The sequence below is a fragment of the Moschus berezovskii genome, chromosome 3 (genome assembly GCF_049115385.1).
Source record: "Moschus berezovskii isolate FMDL1 chromosome 3, NW_MosBer_1.0, whole genome shotgun sequence".
In the NCBI taxonomy this organism is placed as follows: domain Eukaryota; kingdom Metazoa; phylum Chordata; class Mammalia; order Artiodactyla; family Moschidae; genus Moschus; species Moschus berezovskii.
Genome location: NC_142462.1, coordinates 78,428,280 through 78,445,067, shown reverse-complemented (window position 1 = coordinate 78,445,067; position 16,788 = coordinate 78,428,280). Strand labels below are relative to the sequence as shown.

Here is a 16,788-nt window from a genome sequence, read left to right as displayed (position 1 = left end):
AAAAACACAGCAGGGGGTGCCATCTGTTTGGCACAGGCCTTAGCTCACTTCCCCGATGCCTTTTTGTGCAGATCATTTTACGTGGCAATTTGCTAAAATCTTTCATTCCTTGGTTTGGCTAAATATAACTTTCCAAAATGGGCTGTTTTCTCCGAATGTCAGCAAGGCTCACAAATGAATGCAGTTTTTCCTGAACAGTCAATATCAGATCAAATGGGGCATTTTTCAGATTTTTTTTTAATGAACAAAATACCTCACTGTCATCTCGTTGTTTACTTAAAACCGACATGTTTACGGAGGATGGTGAAATCACATTTACTCTACTGAATTTCTTTGTTTGGCTTTTACAGAGGTCTGTTGTCATCAACATAAGCATCACAATTTTTAAGATCCTTGAAGAGAACAGGTAAAGCAAATGCATATAAGAGAGTAACCATATTAAACAGTCATTAGGAAACAACCTCTAAGGAAAGTGGTTAACCATTTTCCCCAGCTCAGATGCTGTTTAGAGCAATGAATCCTCCACCCCCACCACCCACCCCCAATAGGAACAGATGATCAGCACCACGCGCTGAAGCCACAGGGATGCACGTGGATTTCCGAGCGCTTTGTAGAATACAAATGAATGATCCTCATTCTTTTCCTAGCAGAGCATATAGGCCAGACCTCATTAGAATTCAATATCACTCTGCTTTTCTAATGTTAATGTACCAGCTATATAAGAAATACGGGGTGTGGGGGGTGCTTCCACAATTATGTTCAACATGATATCATAATTCTGAAAACTGGATGTAATCTTTGTTAAAGGAAATTATTGCATTTTACCATTTTATCTTTTGCTTCTAACGTAACTTAAATTCCCTAATAGTGAATTATAAGAAGCCTTAATTCTTTGTGTCTCTCTTAAAGTCACAGTGACTGCCATACTGACTTTATAGCTTTTTTTTTTTTTAATGCCATGACTAAAGATCAGATTGTGAAAGCTCCGAGGCCATCTCCCTGTGAAAGGAAACACAGCACATTACATTAATAAACAACTGTAGGAGTTTTCTTCAACCAGGAATAACTCAGGGCATTAAGGCTTGAGGTCTTTTGTCTAGAGTGTGGCAAGAAGTATAATGAAAACAAAAACACCAACACATAAAAATACAATTTATGCTCTTTTATCAAGCAAAGAAAAAGTTGGTTAACGTTTGAAAAGGGAGCAGTAATGTAAATTTATTGACAATTTTATTGTAATAATTAGATGTTTACACAGTCTGGACATTGTGGCTAAATCACTTCTAGCATGTTTATTTGCAGGGAGCTGTTTTCTGGGCACTACAGCAGGTTCATTAAGAAGACATACTGTATTAGGATTCAAGGAAACAACCAGCGCCCATTCTCCCCTTCTCTGTTTTATATTTATAAAAAAAAAATCTACAAATAATGAAGTAAAATACAGAATTCCCTTTATAAGGAAAACAATTTCTCTCATGGCCCTGAAATAGCTTAAAAATAAATCTTGTATTGAGTATCTCACTACACAGCATTAGACCACCTTTAATGACTGTAACGGGCTTTTAATGTCTAGTGTGTGCATGGCAATCTATTTTTGACTAAGAATAAATTACAGCAGAATATTAGGGAAACTCTTCCTTCACTCTTCAAAGAAAAAAAAACCTCTTGAAAAACAAAATTTTAAAAGTAGTATTTGTTTTAGATAAGAGACTTTTCAATGTGTTTTGAAAGAGAAAAACCTCGTTTAGAGAGAAATATCTCTCTTAAGCAGTCTCAAACCAGATTAATGGATTAAAATTGCACACTTGAATAATTTGACTAAATTTAAAATCTCTACATGGCTCTCTTCCATTAATTTTTTATCCTTCATACTAATCTTTAATGTGTTGCTCTGATATGGTTTTCATATTTTCAAACTGAGCTAAAATGGAAATGACAGATTTTCAGTTATATAAAAATAGCAATGAAGTGCCAGGAAAAATACATTGTGAACAAAATAATCTTTAGAAAAGATATGAAAGGAGAATATTTTTCAAAGCATGATATGGATCCAATAATAGAAGCATATTTGGGGCAATTATACAAATTTTTAAAATTTAAAAACTGTTTAAAAATTAAGGCAGTAAATGCTAAGCTATAGTGTGTTTCCAGCCTTAGTATACTTCCATTAGAATTAAATAGTAATCCATATAGAGTATTTATTGCTATAAAACACAGCCTCAGAGGAAGTAAAGGATGGTATGCTTAGAGCTCAAAATTCTCTCCTATCTTTTAGGAAGAGGGGAAAAAGTTTTAGGAATGGACTGATCTTTACTTTAATCACAGTTACTACAAGGTACCATAGTCCTTTACCAAAAGGGTATAGTAATGAAAATACATTTTGAAAGCAATAATTTTCCAGTGAAGTTTAAGATGGCAAAAGAAACTTCCATTATAGGAAGCAAATAATAACAGGTATGTAATATGACTGTTTTTAAGTTAATGGAACTGATTAATGGCTCAAAAGAATCAAGGAATATTACAAAACACTATTTTAAACAGAAGTGCTAAAAATTAACTCTATACCATAATAACATCATCAAATATACTATTGGAATTATATATAGCATAACATTACAGATGATAATTGCTAGGCTAAATAATGGAATCATCCATGATGCTGTACGATAACAAATATATTTAATAATCTTAAATAAACTCAAACTTACTCTGATATCCACACTTCTAAGTAGTTCAAGACATGAGAAATGAATTTTTAAAAAATCAGATCATGAAAGCCATTATTATTTGAAGGAATATGCTCAATTTTTTTAGATAATTTAAATTATTTAAGAGTCCTTTGCATTTTTTATTAGCTTTGCCTAAAGTTATAACATTAAAGCATTAAGGTTACACGTAATGAGGTTTCTGCTTTGCCCTTATTTCTAAGTCCTATATTTTCACAAACTACAAATGAAAATTAGTGCTAAATTATAAGGCTAATCTGATCAAACAAAATTGTCTCATTCTTAGATACGCATCTGAAGAAAATATTTAACTACAAAGTATGTACTCACAGCAAACAATCACAGATAACATCTGGGAGAAACAATTCATAGAGGGAGTGGATATTGGTCTAATACACAAACATTTTCCTTAAGGTGTCTGTTAAAAAAAATTGTCTGCTAATTCCAACCAACTACACACAATACTTAACCAAAGTCTATTATTCAGATGGATGGTTTTAAATAGCAAAAATTCAGTTTAAAAATTCACGGACAGAAGCAACATCTCTGCTATTGAAACCTCCAGTAAAGAACATGACCACAGAGAGTTTGGAAATCAATCAATGGCTTGATTCAAAAATGTATTTAATATTATAGAGGAATTTAATTCTAAACTCCTCTAGGATGTCTGACATTAATGCTCATTAGAAAATAACAAAACCAACAGCTCACTAACATTACTCCAAGCAGCACTATAGCTAATACTGAGCATTAAAAAAAATTTTTTTCCTTGCTTGCTTTTGGTGTGAGGGAGAAATTTTTATTTCCACCAATCGTTGCATATCTGTTCTCATATCCTCCAATGCAGAAAAGCCATGTTTACACTGTTTTTGGGTTTTTAAGGCACCTTCAAATATAATCTCACTTAAGCATAACCACACCCTGTAAGGTAGACAGAATAAAGCTGCTGGTATTTTGCAGGCGAGGAAACTTATTCTAGGGCACAATGCATTCGAGAACTGAAACTAGAAATTTTGCTTGACTTCAGTTCCAGTGGCCTTCTACCACCCACTCTCAGTTGAACACCACTGGTACAGCCCTGTTCCTGACTAAAGGTAAAGGGTACTTTCGCCTACAGGGATAGGGATATAATTTCTCCTAAAGGGATAGGATATAATTCCAGAATTAAATTTACCATGATTGGCAGCAACTCTGTGCATATGCCCACATTACTCATGCACATCTCTTTGGTTCCCCTCGGAATTCAGTAGCTATAAGCATTTCAGAAAATTTCAAAAAATGAATCTTTTCATCTGAACTAGCATTGAAACCCTTGCACCTGCCTTCCCTTCTGCACATTAAAAGACATGAGAAAGGATCCCAGTTTGCTTCCCAGGTAGTCTCCTACAGTCAGACGTAACAAAGTCAGAGAATATTTTCTTTTATGTCTTGGGAAACTGGTAGTGATTGAACTTGCTAAGAATCACACAAGGAGGAGGCTACCTGGGGCTATTCCTTTCCTGAATTTCTGTCCTGTCTATTTCTCTTAGGCTGAGAGTCGGCCTGGGAAAGACTGTGTCGAAGTCTATGCTTAAAATGCCCCTAGCACACTGTTGGCACTTAAATGTAATTATTCAAAATGGAATCATTTAATTAGATAGGAAGAGAAATAGCAAGCCTTGAGACAATAATAAAGAATAAAGCAAATATGCTGACCGACTGAAACAAAGCAACAGATACATACCAACGCACACTCACAAAATAGTTACGTTTCAGCTTTTCAATTCAAGTTGCACATAATGGGATGAACATTCGGTTATATGCCTTGCTTTTGCTGGGTTCATAGAAAACAAGAGACCACAACTGATATCCATAACTTTGTAGAGGGATAAGACTTACCTGTCTCATGCCTCATATGACTTGGGAAAGCTGGGGGAGGAGGAAAGTGGTGGAAGACAATGGAAGCAGGGAGCGATGGAGACTCCACAGGCCACAGATGCTTGAACAGGGAATTAGGGATGAGTTGTGTATCCATGTAGATGGGACAGGTTACTTTACACCAGCAAAATATATGTGGTGGGAGATCAGGACAATGTGAAGTCATTTACTCCCTGTCCTTTAGAAGCATGGTATTTTGGGTTCCAAGCATGGAAATATTTCAGGGTACTCTATAGAGTCAAATATACCTTGGAAATTGACCCTCAGTGCACCCTCTTCTTTTGGGCTATAAAACGGCCAATACCTCAGGGTGCACTTTAGATAATGAGAAGGTCCAATCTTCTCTTCCTCTGGCTAAATTCCAGAGCCCTCTAATGAATGCTAGTTCTTAACTTATCTTGTGCCCTCCAACTCCCAGCACCCAACCACTGAGGTACAAAGACTTAAATTGTTTTGTTGTTCACAAAACACAACAGAACACTATCACGCTATGAAGGCTTGCACAAGGCACCATGGTAGATGTCTAAGTGATTAGACTTCATATTCAGGTGCCAGACATGCCAATAGAAGTTCTCCTTAAATAAATTCACACCTCAACAAGTTAAAAAATGTCTTAGGTCAGACACTGCCAGCATCTCACTTACAAAATTACTTAATTTTATAATGAAGTTTGCTTACTGATTGTAAAGGGCTGAACAATTTACTATTTTTAAACTGGTTTTTAGAAAAACTTACCCATTTAAACACCACCCCACAAAAAGCAATGAACTGAAAACTTTGAGACAGAAGCTGCCAACTTTGAAGTCCTCTCCAAGGCTTCCTTGCCTGCTCAGTGTCCTTGGGCTTGACTTGAGGAGATGGAAAGAATAGAAAAGATTGTTCAAAAAGGGTCTCTTTGGCACTGTGTCCTCTCTCAAATCTCTGCTGCCTTGACTTTCTATTTTCTAGACTGGAGGCTCACAGACAGAAATGTTTCAGCATTAAAGTTTTTTCTCCATTGTGGACTAACTGCTCTGGATTCAACAGAGTCACCACGGTCTGCTTTATAACTACAGAAGATAAATTCTGGCTGTCCAATTCTTGAACTATTCTTTTCACGCTCCAGACTATTTTATAAGAATGGAGCCATCATCAGTGGTCAATAGGTTTTAATGAGTGCCTACTTGCCTGGAGAATCCCAGGGACGCGGGAGCCTGGTGGGCTGCCGTCTATGGGGTCGCTCAGAGTCAGACACTACTGAAGCGATTTGGCAGACTTGGCAGCACTATATGCAAAGATTAAAATCAAGCATTTGGTCTGAAGTCACTGCAGTATTGGGAAGCAGAAAGTCACTGAATTCAAGTGAGGGAGGCTGGGTAACTTGTTAGCTCTGGACCTTGGGACAAATTGCTTAACCTCAGTTTTCTAATTAGGAAAATGGGAATAAACAACAGAATTTGCCTTCTAGGTTTTTGGAAGGACAAAGAATGAAAAGGACACAGCATAACAAGTAGTAAACAGTTCATATTAGTTGTTGCTATTACTATCTTAAATTATTTTCATCATTTTGACATGACAGAGAAAGAACACAAGGTTTTCTAAGTGGACTCCTAAGGGAGCTGGGGAGGGGGAAATGGTGAATGGGCATCTGCTTATTTGTTGGAATTTTCTCTTCCTCTAAAGCAGTCACATTTAATTGGCATACATTGGTAGCATTAATTTTCTCCTTTGAAAGTACCTGTGTAACACTTTCCTCAAACAAGAGCTAAATTGCTGCTCAAGCCTCAAAACGGCACCTGCTTTTACTCCAGCAGGAGTGATGTTTTTATATTACAAAGCTGAGGTCAATAAACAGAAAACACAAGTGCTATTCTATACTACCTCTTTGAGTAATGGATACTAAAAAACGGAGTGAAAATGGAAGAGAAACCTAAGGAAACACTTTGCAAGGTTCCAACATTAAGAAACACACTTACCAGATGGGCTTTTGGGGCAATTTCTATTTTCACATCTTTGCACATATTCACAAGATTTTTGACTGCTCAACTTTTAGCCCCTTTCCCAACCTTACAGACCTAAGCTGAGCACTGGTACGACTACAGCGACTCTCTGCACTTACAGTTCATCTCCGGACTCAGAGCACTCAAGTTAATATAACCATACAACTTAAAAAAAAACAGGAAATCAAATTTTTTAAAAAGACAAAAATTGAATTATGGTTGGACTTGGCAACAACTGTGAAACTTCCCACTTTCAGAAATTCCTTTTTGATTCATCCAAGGCAACAGCTAGAATGCTTCCAACATCAGAGGCTTCTCTGATATTGCCCAAGTGGGTGCAGGGCAGCAGTGATGTGGGGAGTGTAACTAGATCACTTGCCCCATGCTGCCTGTAACTTCTCTGAAAAGAGTGAAAATGCTGACCTAGGAAAGGAACGGAGGAAATATCTCAAAACTGGCTGCCACGTTAAACTTTCCAGTTACTCACCATCTTGCTCAATTCTGTTACCAACAATCTAATTCAATTCACTTATTGATGGTATAATGAGGACAATGAAATTGCTTTTAAAGAATCAGTACAGGGGACTGATTTTTTTTTTTTTTTGACTAAAAGAACGCTGTCAGTCAGAAAGTAGATGAACTAAATGATAAAAGGATTTTTCTCCACCAGGTATAGAGAAGTCAAGCTCTTTTCTTCTTAAATCTCAGATACTGTGGGATGGCACACCAGTTAATTAATAAACATTTACTGGATACACACCATATACTCTGAAGTACCATGCCAGCAATAAATCATGTTTCTGATCAAGCAATGATAGAGCAGATTCTGCTAAGGAAAACAAGAAAAAGCCCCTGGAAAGTAGTGTTAATGAAATGTCATTGCAGGTTACAAAATTACAAATAGCTGTGTAAATATTTCATCATAAGCAAAATGTTACATTATCAGTTCAGTTCAGTCGCTCAGTCGTGTCCGACATTATCAGAGGTCCTAACAAATATTCTCAAAGAATTCAACTACAAGGCAGCGGATGACAATGTTGGCTGAAGCTGAGGATGTACAGGAATTCCTGTTCCCAATCCAGAGGATCAACTGTTTAAGTTATACATTTGAATGTAGGTTAAATTCGTAGAGAAATAATTTAGTAATATATACCACTTATTTCTCTGAATTTCAGAATACTCAGGATTTTTCAAAGTAAGCCATTTTAACAAATGTTTTTATGTTATATATCAATTACATTCCATCAAGTTCTGAGTGAACCTGTGTTTTCTATGGTATGGTCATATTTTAATCTTCACAACCTCTTTACCATTTGGATTGCTCTTCAATATTCTTGAGTCTACTGAACTCAAGAGAAGTAAAAGTGACTTCTATACAGTTTATGTCTATAATTCTGTTCAGTGACTGAAATATACATAACTGATTTATCTGAAATGTGGAAGTACTTTGCATGATTCAAAAATTCTTGCAATGCTTTACTCAGTCTCACGGATGAAGTCCAAGATTTTAACCTACATGTACGTTAGGGTAAGTTTTCTTATAGTGAAGTGAAAGTGAAGTTACTCAGTCATGTCCAACCCTTTGTGACCCCGTGGACTGTAGCCCACCAGGCTCCTCCATCCATGAGATTCTCCAGGCAAGAATACTGGAGTTGGTTGCCATTTCCTTCTTATAGTGGCTGAACTACAAATCTGGATCTTTAATATATAACTCAGCTCTGGGTTCTATTTTTAATCATGACCCTGGCTGGGGGTAGGAACCAGACTCTATGAAGTAAGTAGCAATAGCTTACACTGAAGAAATCATAGGAAAAGTAGAATCATAAGAACTACAAGACTTTTGTCTAGAAGTATTTTATAAACAACTGAATGGAATCTCTAAGACTATATTCACTACTAATAGCAAAAAAACCTCCATAGACAGAGATTTCACCTACAGATGGTTGAAAAGTGATTTTCTATGATCCCATAATACTTTATATAATTATCTGTAATTAAATTAGCACAAGATAAAAATAATCTACTTAAAATAATATAATATAAAGTATTCAAAACAATTGCTAGGCTAAACAACATTCTTTTTCATAAAAGGAACTGTCATATATAACCAAGTGGCAAAAACAGAATGGAGTGAGCTGTGGTTAAACGTAAATCCTATAGCAATGAAGTCATTTGTATTATCCTTACTTCTTTGAATAAATTCAGATGACAGTCCTATTTCATTTCTTTATTCAGTTTGGAGGCCAGATGGCATTAGAATCATTTACTTCACCTTGTTGTGCTTAATTACTACAATCAACACACTATTTTCCAAATTAATCATAACAAAGTAATTTCATTAGTAACACAGCAGGCTGTTGAATTATTAGCATCATAACAGTTTGCAAACAATTAAACTTTATTTGAACCTTAAAAATTTGCAGAGTGGAACATTATTGTAAGATCTAATGGCAATAGAGTACAAATTCAGTATAGAGCAAATAATCAAGCAAAATGCTATGTAAAATATGACTTACAATCACCTTTGAAAAAAATTAGCTCTCTAAATGTTCATAGAAAAACAAATAAAAGCTAAGCAAACATAATGGGAACATAGCAATTAGCATATTTTCTAACAAGCAATGTTGTTTAAATTCACATTAATGATATTATGATGATCTTGGAAAGTGTGTGATATATTGTCAAGGGTGTAAAGAAAACTTTCTCCCTCCTATGATACAAATGATTTCACCAGATGAATATAAAGGAGTCATGAGTTGAAAGTAATGATTGTTTTTCCTGTCATTCCAATTAAAAATTTTTTGTTTCTTTTCTTATCTCCCACCTATATGCAAGTAAAAAGGAACAAAGGGCAGAGGAGCTCTGGACACAAGTAACACTTGTTTTTCTGTATTGTCACCATTCACAGAGACTATCTGGCATCAGTTGGCAAAGGACTCCCTCTCCTGGATTAACTGGAAAAGGAGGCAATAATCTTCTAAATACTTTACATTTGGAGTGAGTCTGTGCCAGAGTGGGGGAGGGGTTTCCAAGTGGGTTCCTATGCAATGCAAAGCTGCTGCCATCTACTGGCCCAGGACTAAAATCTTCACTTGGACCAGAAGCACAAAACGTATACCTTACAAGGAAGCCTACATTTACAGTGGAACCCACAATCGCTTTCACTTTTCAATCTCTCAGGTCTTGAAAACCAATCCACTACATTCATCCTCGGTTGTCTCACTTTTGCCAAGATGATTTCAATCTATTTCAGTGGCTCTATATTAGAACAAGATTAACAAGTCCACAAATTAATTTCTGAAAGCTTTAACTTAACAATGTCTAATTTATATAAACTAGAATTTACCTACAATCTCCCAAATTAATAGATATATTTTTATATGTGAAATCAGATAATCACATGGAGGGGATAATCACATTGGTTAGGGAGGGGATGACAGTAAAATATAAACTCTGAAATATTACTTGTAGATAATTTTTATAAATAATAGAGGTTTTTAAATATTATCAACTCATTTGCATGTTTAGAATCTTTATCTTTAAAGCAAAGATCTGAAAAGTTTCATAAAAGTAGTATCTTCTAATCAATGATTCATTATTAGCTGATTATGTTTACTCCAAATAATTATCCAGTCAATAGTATATTTTGATATATATACATCATACTGGTACCTTGTAGACATTTAAAATACCTTTGATTTCAACCATACATAAAAAAGTAACAATATAACTCCACAAACCTTGCTCTGGAGTACAACGTACACCTCCTGTGTCAGACTGACACCAACCTTCCTCACACCTGTTGGTACATGTTCCCACCATGATTTCCACACCCTCCTCTCCGAGCCTTCCTTCTCTTCTCATTGCTTTGAGAAGTTCAGAGTTGTACTTCTCGAGTCCGTAGTAGTAGTTTTGTGGTAGGACTTTAATAGCATAGTAAGGATCAGGCAGGGTAAAAGTACTCGGTTTTGCCTTCTGATTTTGAGAATACATTGAGATTCTTTATGCCATTTCATTCGTGGCAGAATGGGGCCTCTCATAAATTTTTTGTTTTATTAAATTTAAAGAAAACTACAGTAGAAAATGTTGGCAAGCCCATTATATAACCAGGGTATTTATTACTGGTAAAGGGCTTTGTACAAACCACGGTTCTGGTCTGCACATGTGTTGCAGAAGGTGGTAGCAACTATCATTTGCAATTCTACCATTTTTCTTTCTTGTGATTATATTTAACATAAAGTAAACTTGCCAATCAGTAAAAATTCTTTCATGAAAACATGTTACTACTACTATGTGAAAAATAAATACTAAGATGACTCATCTACAAAGTTTTAACAAAGCTACATTCTTCAGATAGCATTTATCAAAAACTTGTGAGATATATTCTATCAAATTTTCTTAAAATTATATTTTACATTCTAAAAACATTGATATCCAGTATTAAGAGAAATTACAACTCATACTGGTAGTAGCAATGACTGTGTGATACATACAAAATAGTGCTGAATTCCTCACATAAATCAAATGAGTAAATAAAAACTATTGATTTATTTCTTTGCAAAATAGCAACAGTTATAACTTTACTGCTTACTTCTAATTTACATTAATATTCTTCATTTAATTTCACATCAGAGGAATACTATAATGAATGCATAAAACAACAAAGACAAATGATGCTCAACAAAACAAAGGTTATGAACTGTCATTCATGCTTTTACAATGATTCTCATTCCAAAAGATTTGCAGACTAGCAGAGGAATCTTCCTTTTTTGCGAGCAGAAAGAGAAAGCTGCATTTTAATTTTTCTCTTCAGACAAAATGTTGATTTTCCTTGCCTAGAAAAAAATTACATGTTTAGCCAAGGAAAGAAAATGAATGTTTACTCAATATTTTGTCTATTCAGCTCCTCAGAAAGACCATAAGAGTGGTATTTTACTAAAGAGGAGGAGGTTGTGAAAACAGCTGGTTATTAACAAAGGGACTTTCTCTAAGTAATCTATTTCCAAAGTAAATTCTATGAAGTTATTTTAAAAACTAAACCAGATTTTGTAAAATAAGATAATGATTTGGGAGTATAATCTTTGTGTTATCAGAAAACTACAAAGACTTTAAAAAAGCAAAGACTCATAATGCAGAGACTAAGAGAACATATGAGCTATTACAGAATATTGGATTAAAATGTACTTACCCAGGCCTCTCAAATATCATACATCTCCATTATGTAGGCTTTCGGCACCAAGCCAATGGCTCCCTTCATTTCTCCTACCCACCAGCCATATCTATTGTATTCCTAATTGAAAACAATATGCAATATTAACCTTTAGACTGGTGTAAGTACAATGTCATTTGTATGCAACTTCTTAGAAATGTTATTTCTTTTTATAAAGTTGTAAGAGCTTTAGCTGCAAATTGAAACATTTTAATCTTTTTTGTTTCTGGACACTTTAAAAATGCTGTTAGGCAAAGATTTAAATTAACATATAAGACAAAGCCTGTTTATTTCGTGGTGTAGAATAGAAATAGTCACTTAGGATAGGAACCTGGTAAATGAAACTACATAAGGAAGTCGGCTCTCTGGGCCCCTTTCCCTTCTCTCTCCCCATGTCTGTCTGTCTGTCTTTCTCTCTCTCTCTCACACACACACACACACACACACATACACACATAGCCTGGGGGACACCTTTTTATATGCAAACCACAGTGTCAGAGGCTCCAAGATCACTGCCAGGATCTTTGGAAATTATCTTTGCCTTCAAGGAGCTTATCATCTACCAAGGACAGCCTTTTTTTTTTTTTTTCCTTTCACAATAAATGACTTAATTCCTAGTTGAACTCATATGACCGAAAATGATTTAGAATGTAGAGGTATGCTCTTTCTCAGGAAATTCTAATACAGGAGTGTAGCCATTTAAAACAGACATATTAGAGAATTACGAAACTCTAATAAGATATACCCAAACTGGCTTTTCAAAAGAATTCACAAAAGGGCTCCTTTTCAGAAGCTTCCTAAAGGCATTTATTGTTCCTCTGATTGATCACAAACTACATTAGGTAAAGGGTGAGTAGAAGGAATTTAAAGGTGGCATTAGATTCACCCTTATGGGGAGGATCAATAGGAAATAAAAGTACCTGAAGTTATAACGGCAAAATATTAATACAGCTGTAAAAAAAACAGTGACTGATGAGTCACTTTTGCGTTTATTTTGCTTGTGAGCTGAACCTGGGCCTCGTTTTCTTCCCTTTGCTCCACTGAAGACATACCACTGGCTCCAGGCATTGTGAAAACTGTACCTAATGTTCATTTGTCTGCCAGATTGACTAATGTATTTTTATCTCAAATTTATTTATGTTTAGTGAGATACAAACAAAGTAAAATGAATTATAAGTTTCAAGAATAATATCTTCCAAAAGCAATACTCTGAAAAAGCACCATAGGACCCAAATTTAATTTTTCATAGAAGATAAATTTTTAAAATCAATCCCCAAAGTAATTCAATAGGCTATGATTTCCAACATCTGAGTCATAGATAAATGTGCATATGCATATCAAGTTATATGTGGAGAGGGAATGTTAATACCCAGGATAGACTTAATGTTTGTATTGATGACTAACTATTATATTGTATTGTATTGATGATTAACTATGCTACTGACCATCAGAAAGGAAAATCATACAATTCTTCCACACAAATGTAGAAATTCCTAGGTGTATACTGATATGTAGTCTATCAATAAAGAGATTACCGGATTAAAATCTATAAGTACTTTTAAAACAATGGGATGTATCAGAATTAGGTTTTTTCTGTAACAATAAGATGGAAGGAAAAGGCTGGGGAGAGGGATGGAAGACCTGATTCTAAAGAGGGCACAGTTCTGGTTTATGAAACAGTAGACTCAAGATTTTAAGTTCAAAAGTTTCCTGATAATGTGAACTTAGTTGACAAAATTCTCTAAACAATGAAAATAGTTTGAAGCCCAGAACTCAATGATGATGACTATAATCTGTGTAGAATATATTTATCAGAAGAAAAGACCAACTTACTGAAAGCTATGATTAGCAACCATTATAGCAACCATTATATCCTAATAGGTACCTAATAAAACTGCCCTTTTCAATTTTTAAGGCAATGAATACAATTAGAGCCTAACAGTTAACAAAACAAATGTATTTCACCTTGCAGAGGCCAAAGGCTCACAGTGTAAGATTTCAAAATGAATACTTAACAGAGTAAGTAAGTGTGAAAGCTCTTATCCAAAGCCCATCTAAGTTTTTTCTCAACTGATTATTTGGAAAGTGTAAAGGAACTAGGCCCCCAAAAGGTAGAAACAGAAACAGAATACATTTAGTGAGACTCAATCCTGCCTTCAGAGAATAGCCTGCAATGTGGATTTCAATGTTTAGATTCAAGTTATAAACCGGAAAATTCATATTACTTTATAATATTCTGCTTTAAATTATAATCTGTACTCTCAATTAAGTATGTATTACTGTTCTCAAAAAGCTCACTCACATTCAAATTTAAGAAACTGATTTCCAACAAATCACTTCAACAAAGGACTTCACACATGAGAGAATTTTACATGACAGTAACTGAGAAGATTCATTAAATATAGTAGTAAACATCAGAGGACTTTATTCAGCTGTAAACACATCCCTTAAAAGTCACATTCTAGGGAAAATATAAGTTTTAGGCTAAAATAATCCTAAATGCTTCATTTAATTAATTTAAAATAATTGAAAAGCCTATGAAATACACACCTTGTAGAAGTACTCTAAAATATCACAGGTTTAAATCAGAAAAGAGTAAAAATAAAAAACCAGAATGTTTATTACTCTACATTTGTAAAGAATTCCATATAGCACTCCTGTGTGGAATTAAGAGGTAAGATAAAATATAGTGAGGTAAAAATCTAGTAGGCAAATTTATGGATTTACACTGCAGCCATTAGAGTATGTCGGTGAGACTGCAAACACAGAAGCTTTTACTTTTATCATTACTATCCTCTGTATGAGCCTCCTGAGCAACATGAATCCCAATTAAACCATTTGCAGCCTATAAATTGGAATGAAGATGCTTCTTGGAGTATGGTATCCTAAACTTCAGCCTGCAGATTCAATAGCACACTCGATTTCCTTGGGAGGAAGGAAATATGCTTTCCTCTGCCTTCCCTGTTCGCTGCCCCCAAACAAATGTGATTATGAATGATATATTACTTACAGTGGAAAATAATGCAATCCATACAATGTTGTCTCAACTGTCCACATACTAACTGAAGTACTGGTTTAAAAGTCACAGGTGGGTCATGAAAACAAACAAAAAAAAAAAACAGCCCTCAAACCTCATCTAGTTAATAAACAAAAAATAAAGAGACAAAAACCATACCAGGCTGCCATCTAAATCTCTGAAAGGTAAGGGAGCATCATGTCATCTTGATGGCACATGAACGAGATCTCAGGTACAAGAAGGTCTGCCATCTGGTATCCTTCACCCTCTGCGGCTCTTAACATCAACTGAAATGCTAACATAGGCAAGTGACTGTACTTCAGGAGGACTGATAAAATAATGAAGAGTCCTTTAATCTACAGGAAACCATTCTAGTCAATTTATAAGAAATATTGCATCCCTTTGTAGGACGTGTAATTATTTTCTATTAATCATGTGCTATAAAGCTACATTATGCGGTTATTCTGTTATCACTAGAAAGAGGCCTGCAGTCAGTTTCTGACAATGTTAGGTAATTACTAACACAAAGCTTCTTTCTCCTCCCGCGGTAATGCTATCAAGATCCAGAGGTGTAGTGATGCTTAGTGTATAAAAATAGTACTCAAAAGAAATTCAATATCTGTAAAATGGATGGCTTCAAGGCAAAAATGTAATGTGGCAGTCACAGAAGCAAAAGCACCAAACTTGCCCAATAATTCGAGAAAATAATGAGAAAGCAACACTGAACAGTTGTGATCCAATGCCTCTGTTTTCAGTTTTCGCATCATTAAAAGAGTTTTTATTTTGTAGTTAAAATTTTGTGCCTCAAATAATCATTATTAAGCAATAAATTAAGGTGATTATGTAAAAAGGTAGGAAAAAAAGGACTAGTTTTGATTAAAAAAATAGAGACTTTATCCAACACAACAGCAAAGGTGTGTCTGTGTTTAATTATTAACTACATCTTCTCCCTCTGCTGGTGTTTTATTTTATACTGAAATAAGAACCCCCCTGCCCCAATAAGACCCCAGCATTTCCTTAAATCCTTTTCAGCACCATGATTCTCATTTCTCTAGCATGCCAATCCACTTTCTACAAACCATATGGTAAAAGAATGCTGCCTTAACAGAAACTTGGAACATTAATAAGATTTTGTGATGTACCACCCCTTTCAGAAAGGAGTTACCAATATGTCTGAAAGCAACAGGTGTTAGAAAGGTTAAAAGACTATATTTCTTTCTCCAAACATATACCTGTGCTTAAAAGCATACCAGTCTTATGCAGAAATAAAGGTAATTTTATTCACAAAATATAAACTATGCTGAATTTCAGAATGAGTGGACTTTACCATTGTTTTCCAACTATTCACTGTGACTTTCAATTTTCCAAATTGTTCGTGAACACTGTGGTATCGTGAAAACTAGATAACTACCTAAAATATGGAAATATTTTTCTTCAAGGCTACCTCTTCAATCTCTTCCTTTTTACTGTTTCCGATTAGAAACTTTATAAGAATCATTTCTTGTACATCCATCACTTCAAAAGTTCTCTTAAAATGCACAACAGGAACTTGACAACCTCGACATTTTACTATTATTATCTACACATTAACTGCTTGACTCAGTCTCCTAACCTCATTCCTTAAATGAGAAAACGGACACTAACAATCTCTAAGTGCCTCCATTATGTTTGAAAATCACCATTCATGAACCTGCTTTAACACCCTAAGTCTCTTAGCAACTTACGGAAACCAACCTCATTACTTTATAATTTACTATGCAGCTGTGAGCCCGAGTTACTCTAATTCAAGGAATTCCTATTTTTTTCTCCAGGCACTGCAAATCCATTTTTAAAGCAAGAGAGATAGAAGACAAGCAAGAAAGGTGATAGTAAAGACTTAATTCCTGTGATCAATTTTAGTTTATGTTCCAGAGTCAAGACACATTTAATTCAAATTTCTAC

At 34.9% G+C, this 16,788-nt stretch overlaps 1 protein-coding gene and 1 long non-coding RNA gene across 4 annotated transcripts in view; both read right to left on the bottom strand.

The window, feature by feature from the left end:
• Positions 1-4,569, bottom strand: part of LOC129552519 (uncharacterized) — a 20,359-nt gene extending 15,790 nt beyond the window's left edge. Inside the window, exon 1 of one of the 3 annotated variants that reach the window (XR_016037045.1) lies at positions 1-4,569. This exon is cut by the window's left edge and continues 8,270 nt beyond it. This is a non-coding gene — a long non-coding RNA (uncharacterized LOC129552519). The other 2 variants (XR_008685255.2, XR_016037046.1) reach the window with 2 other exon arrangements.
• Positions 4,570-9,002: 4,433 nt separating this feature from the next.
• SKAP2 (src kinase associated phosphoprotein 2) overlaps positions 9,003-16,788 on the bottom strand; it is a 175,115-nt gene continuing 167,329 nt past the window's right edge. Inside the window, exons 12-13 of the mRNA XM_055420987.2 lie at positions 11,811-11,912; positions 9,003-11,457 (exon numbers count right to left, since the gene is read on the bottom strand). Coding sequence (XP_055276962.1) covers positions 11,820-11,912 — 93 coding nt within the window. The 3' untranslated portion in view covers positions 9,003-11,457; positions 11,811-11,819. The remainder of the gene's footprint in view (positions 11,458-11,810; positions 11,913-16,788) is intronic.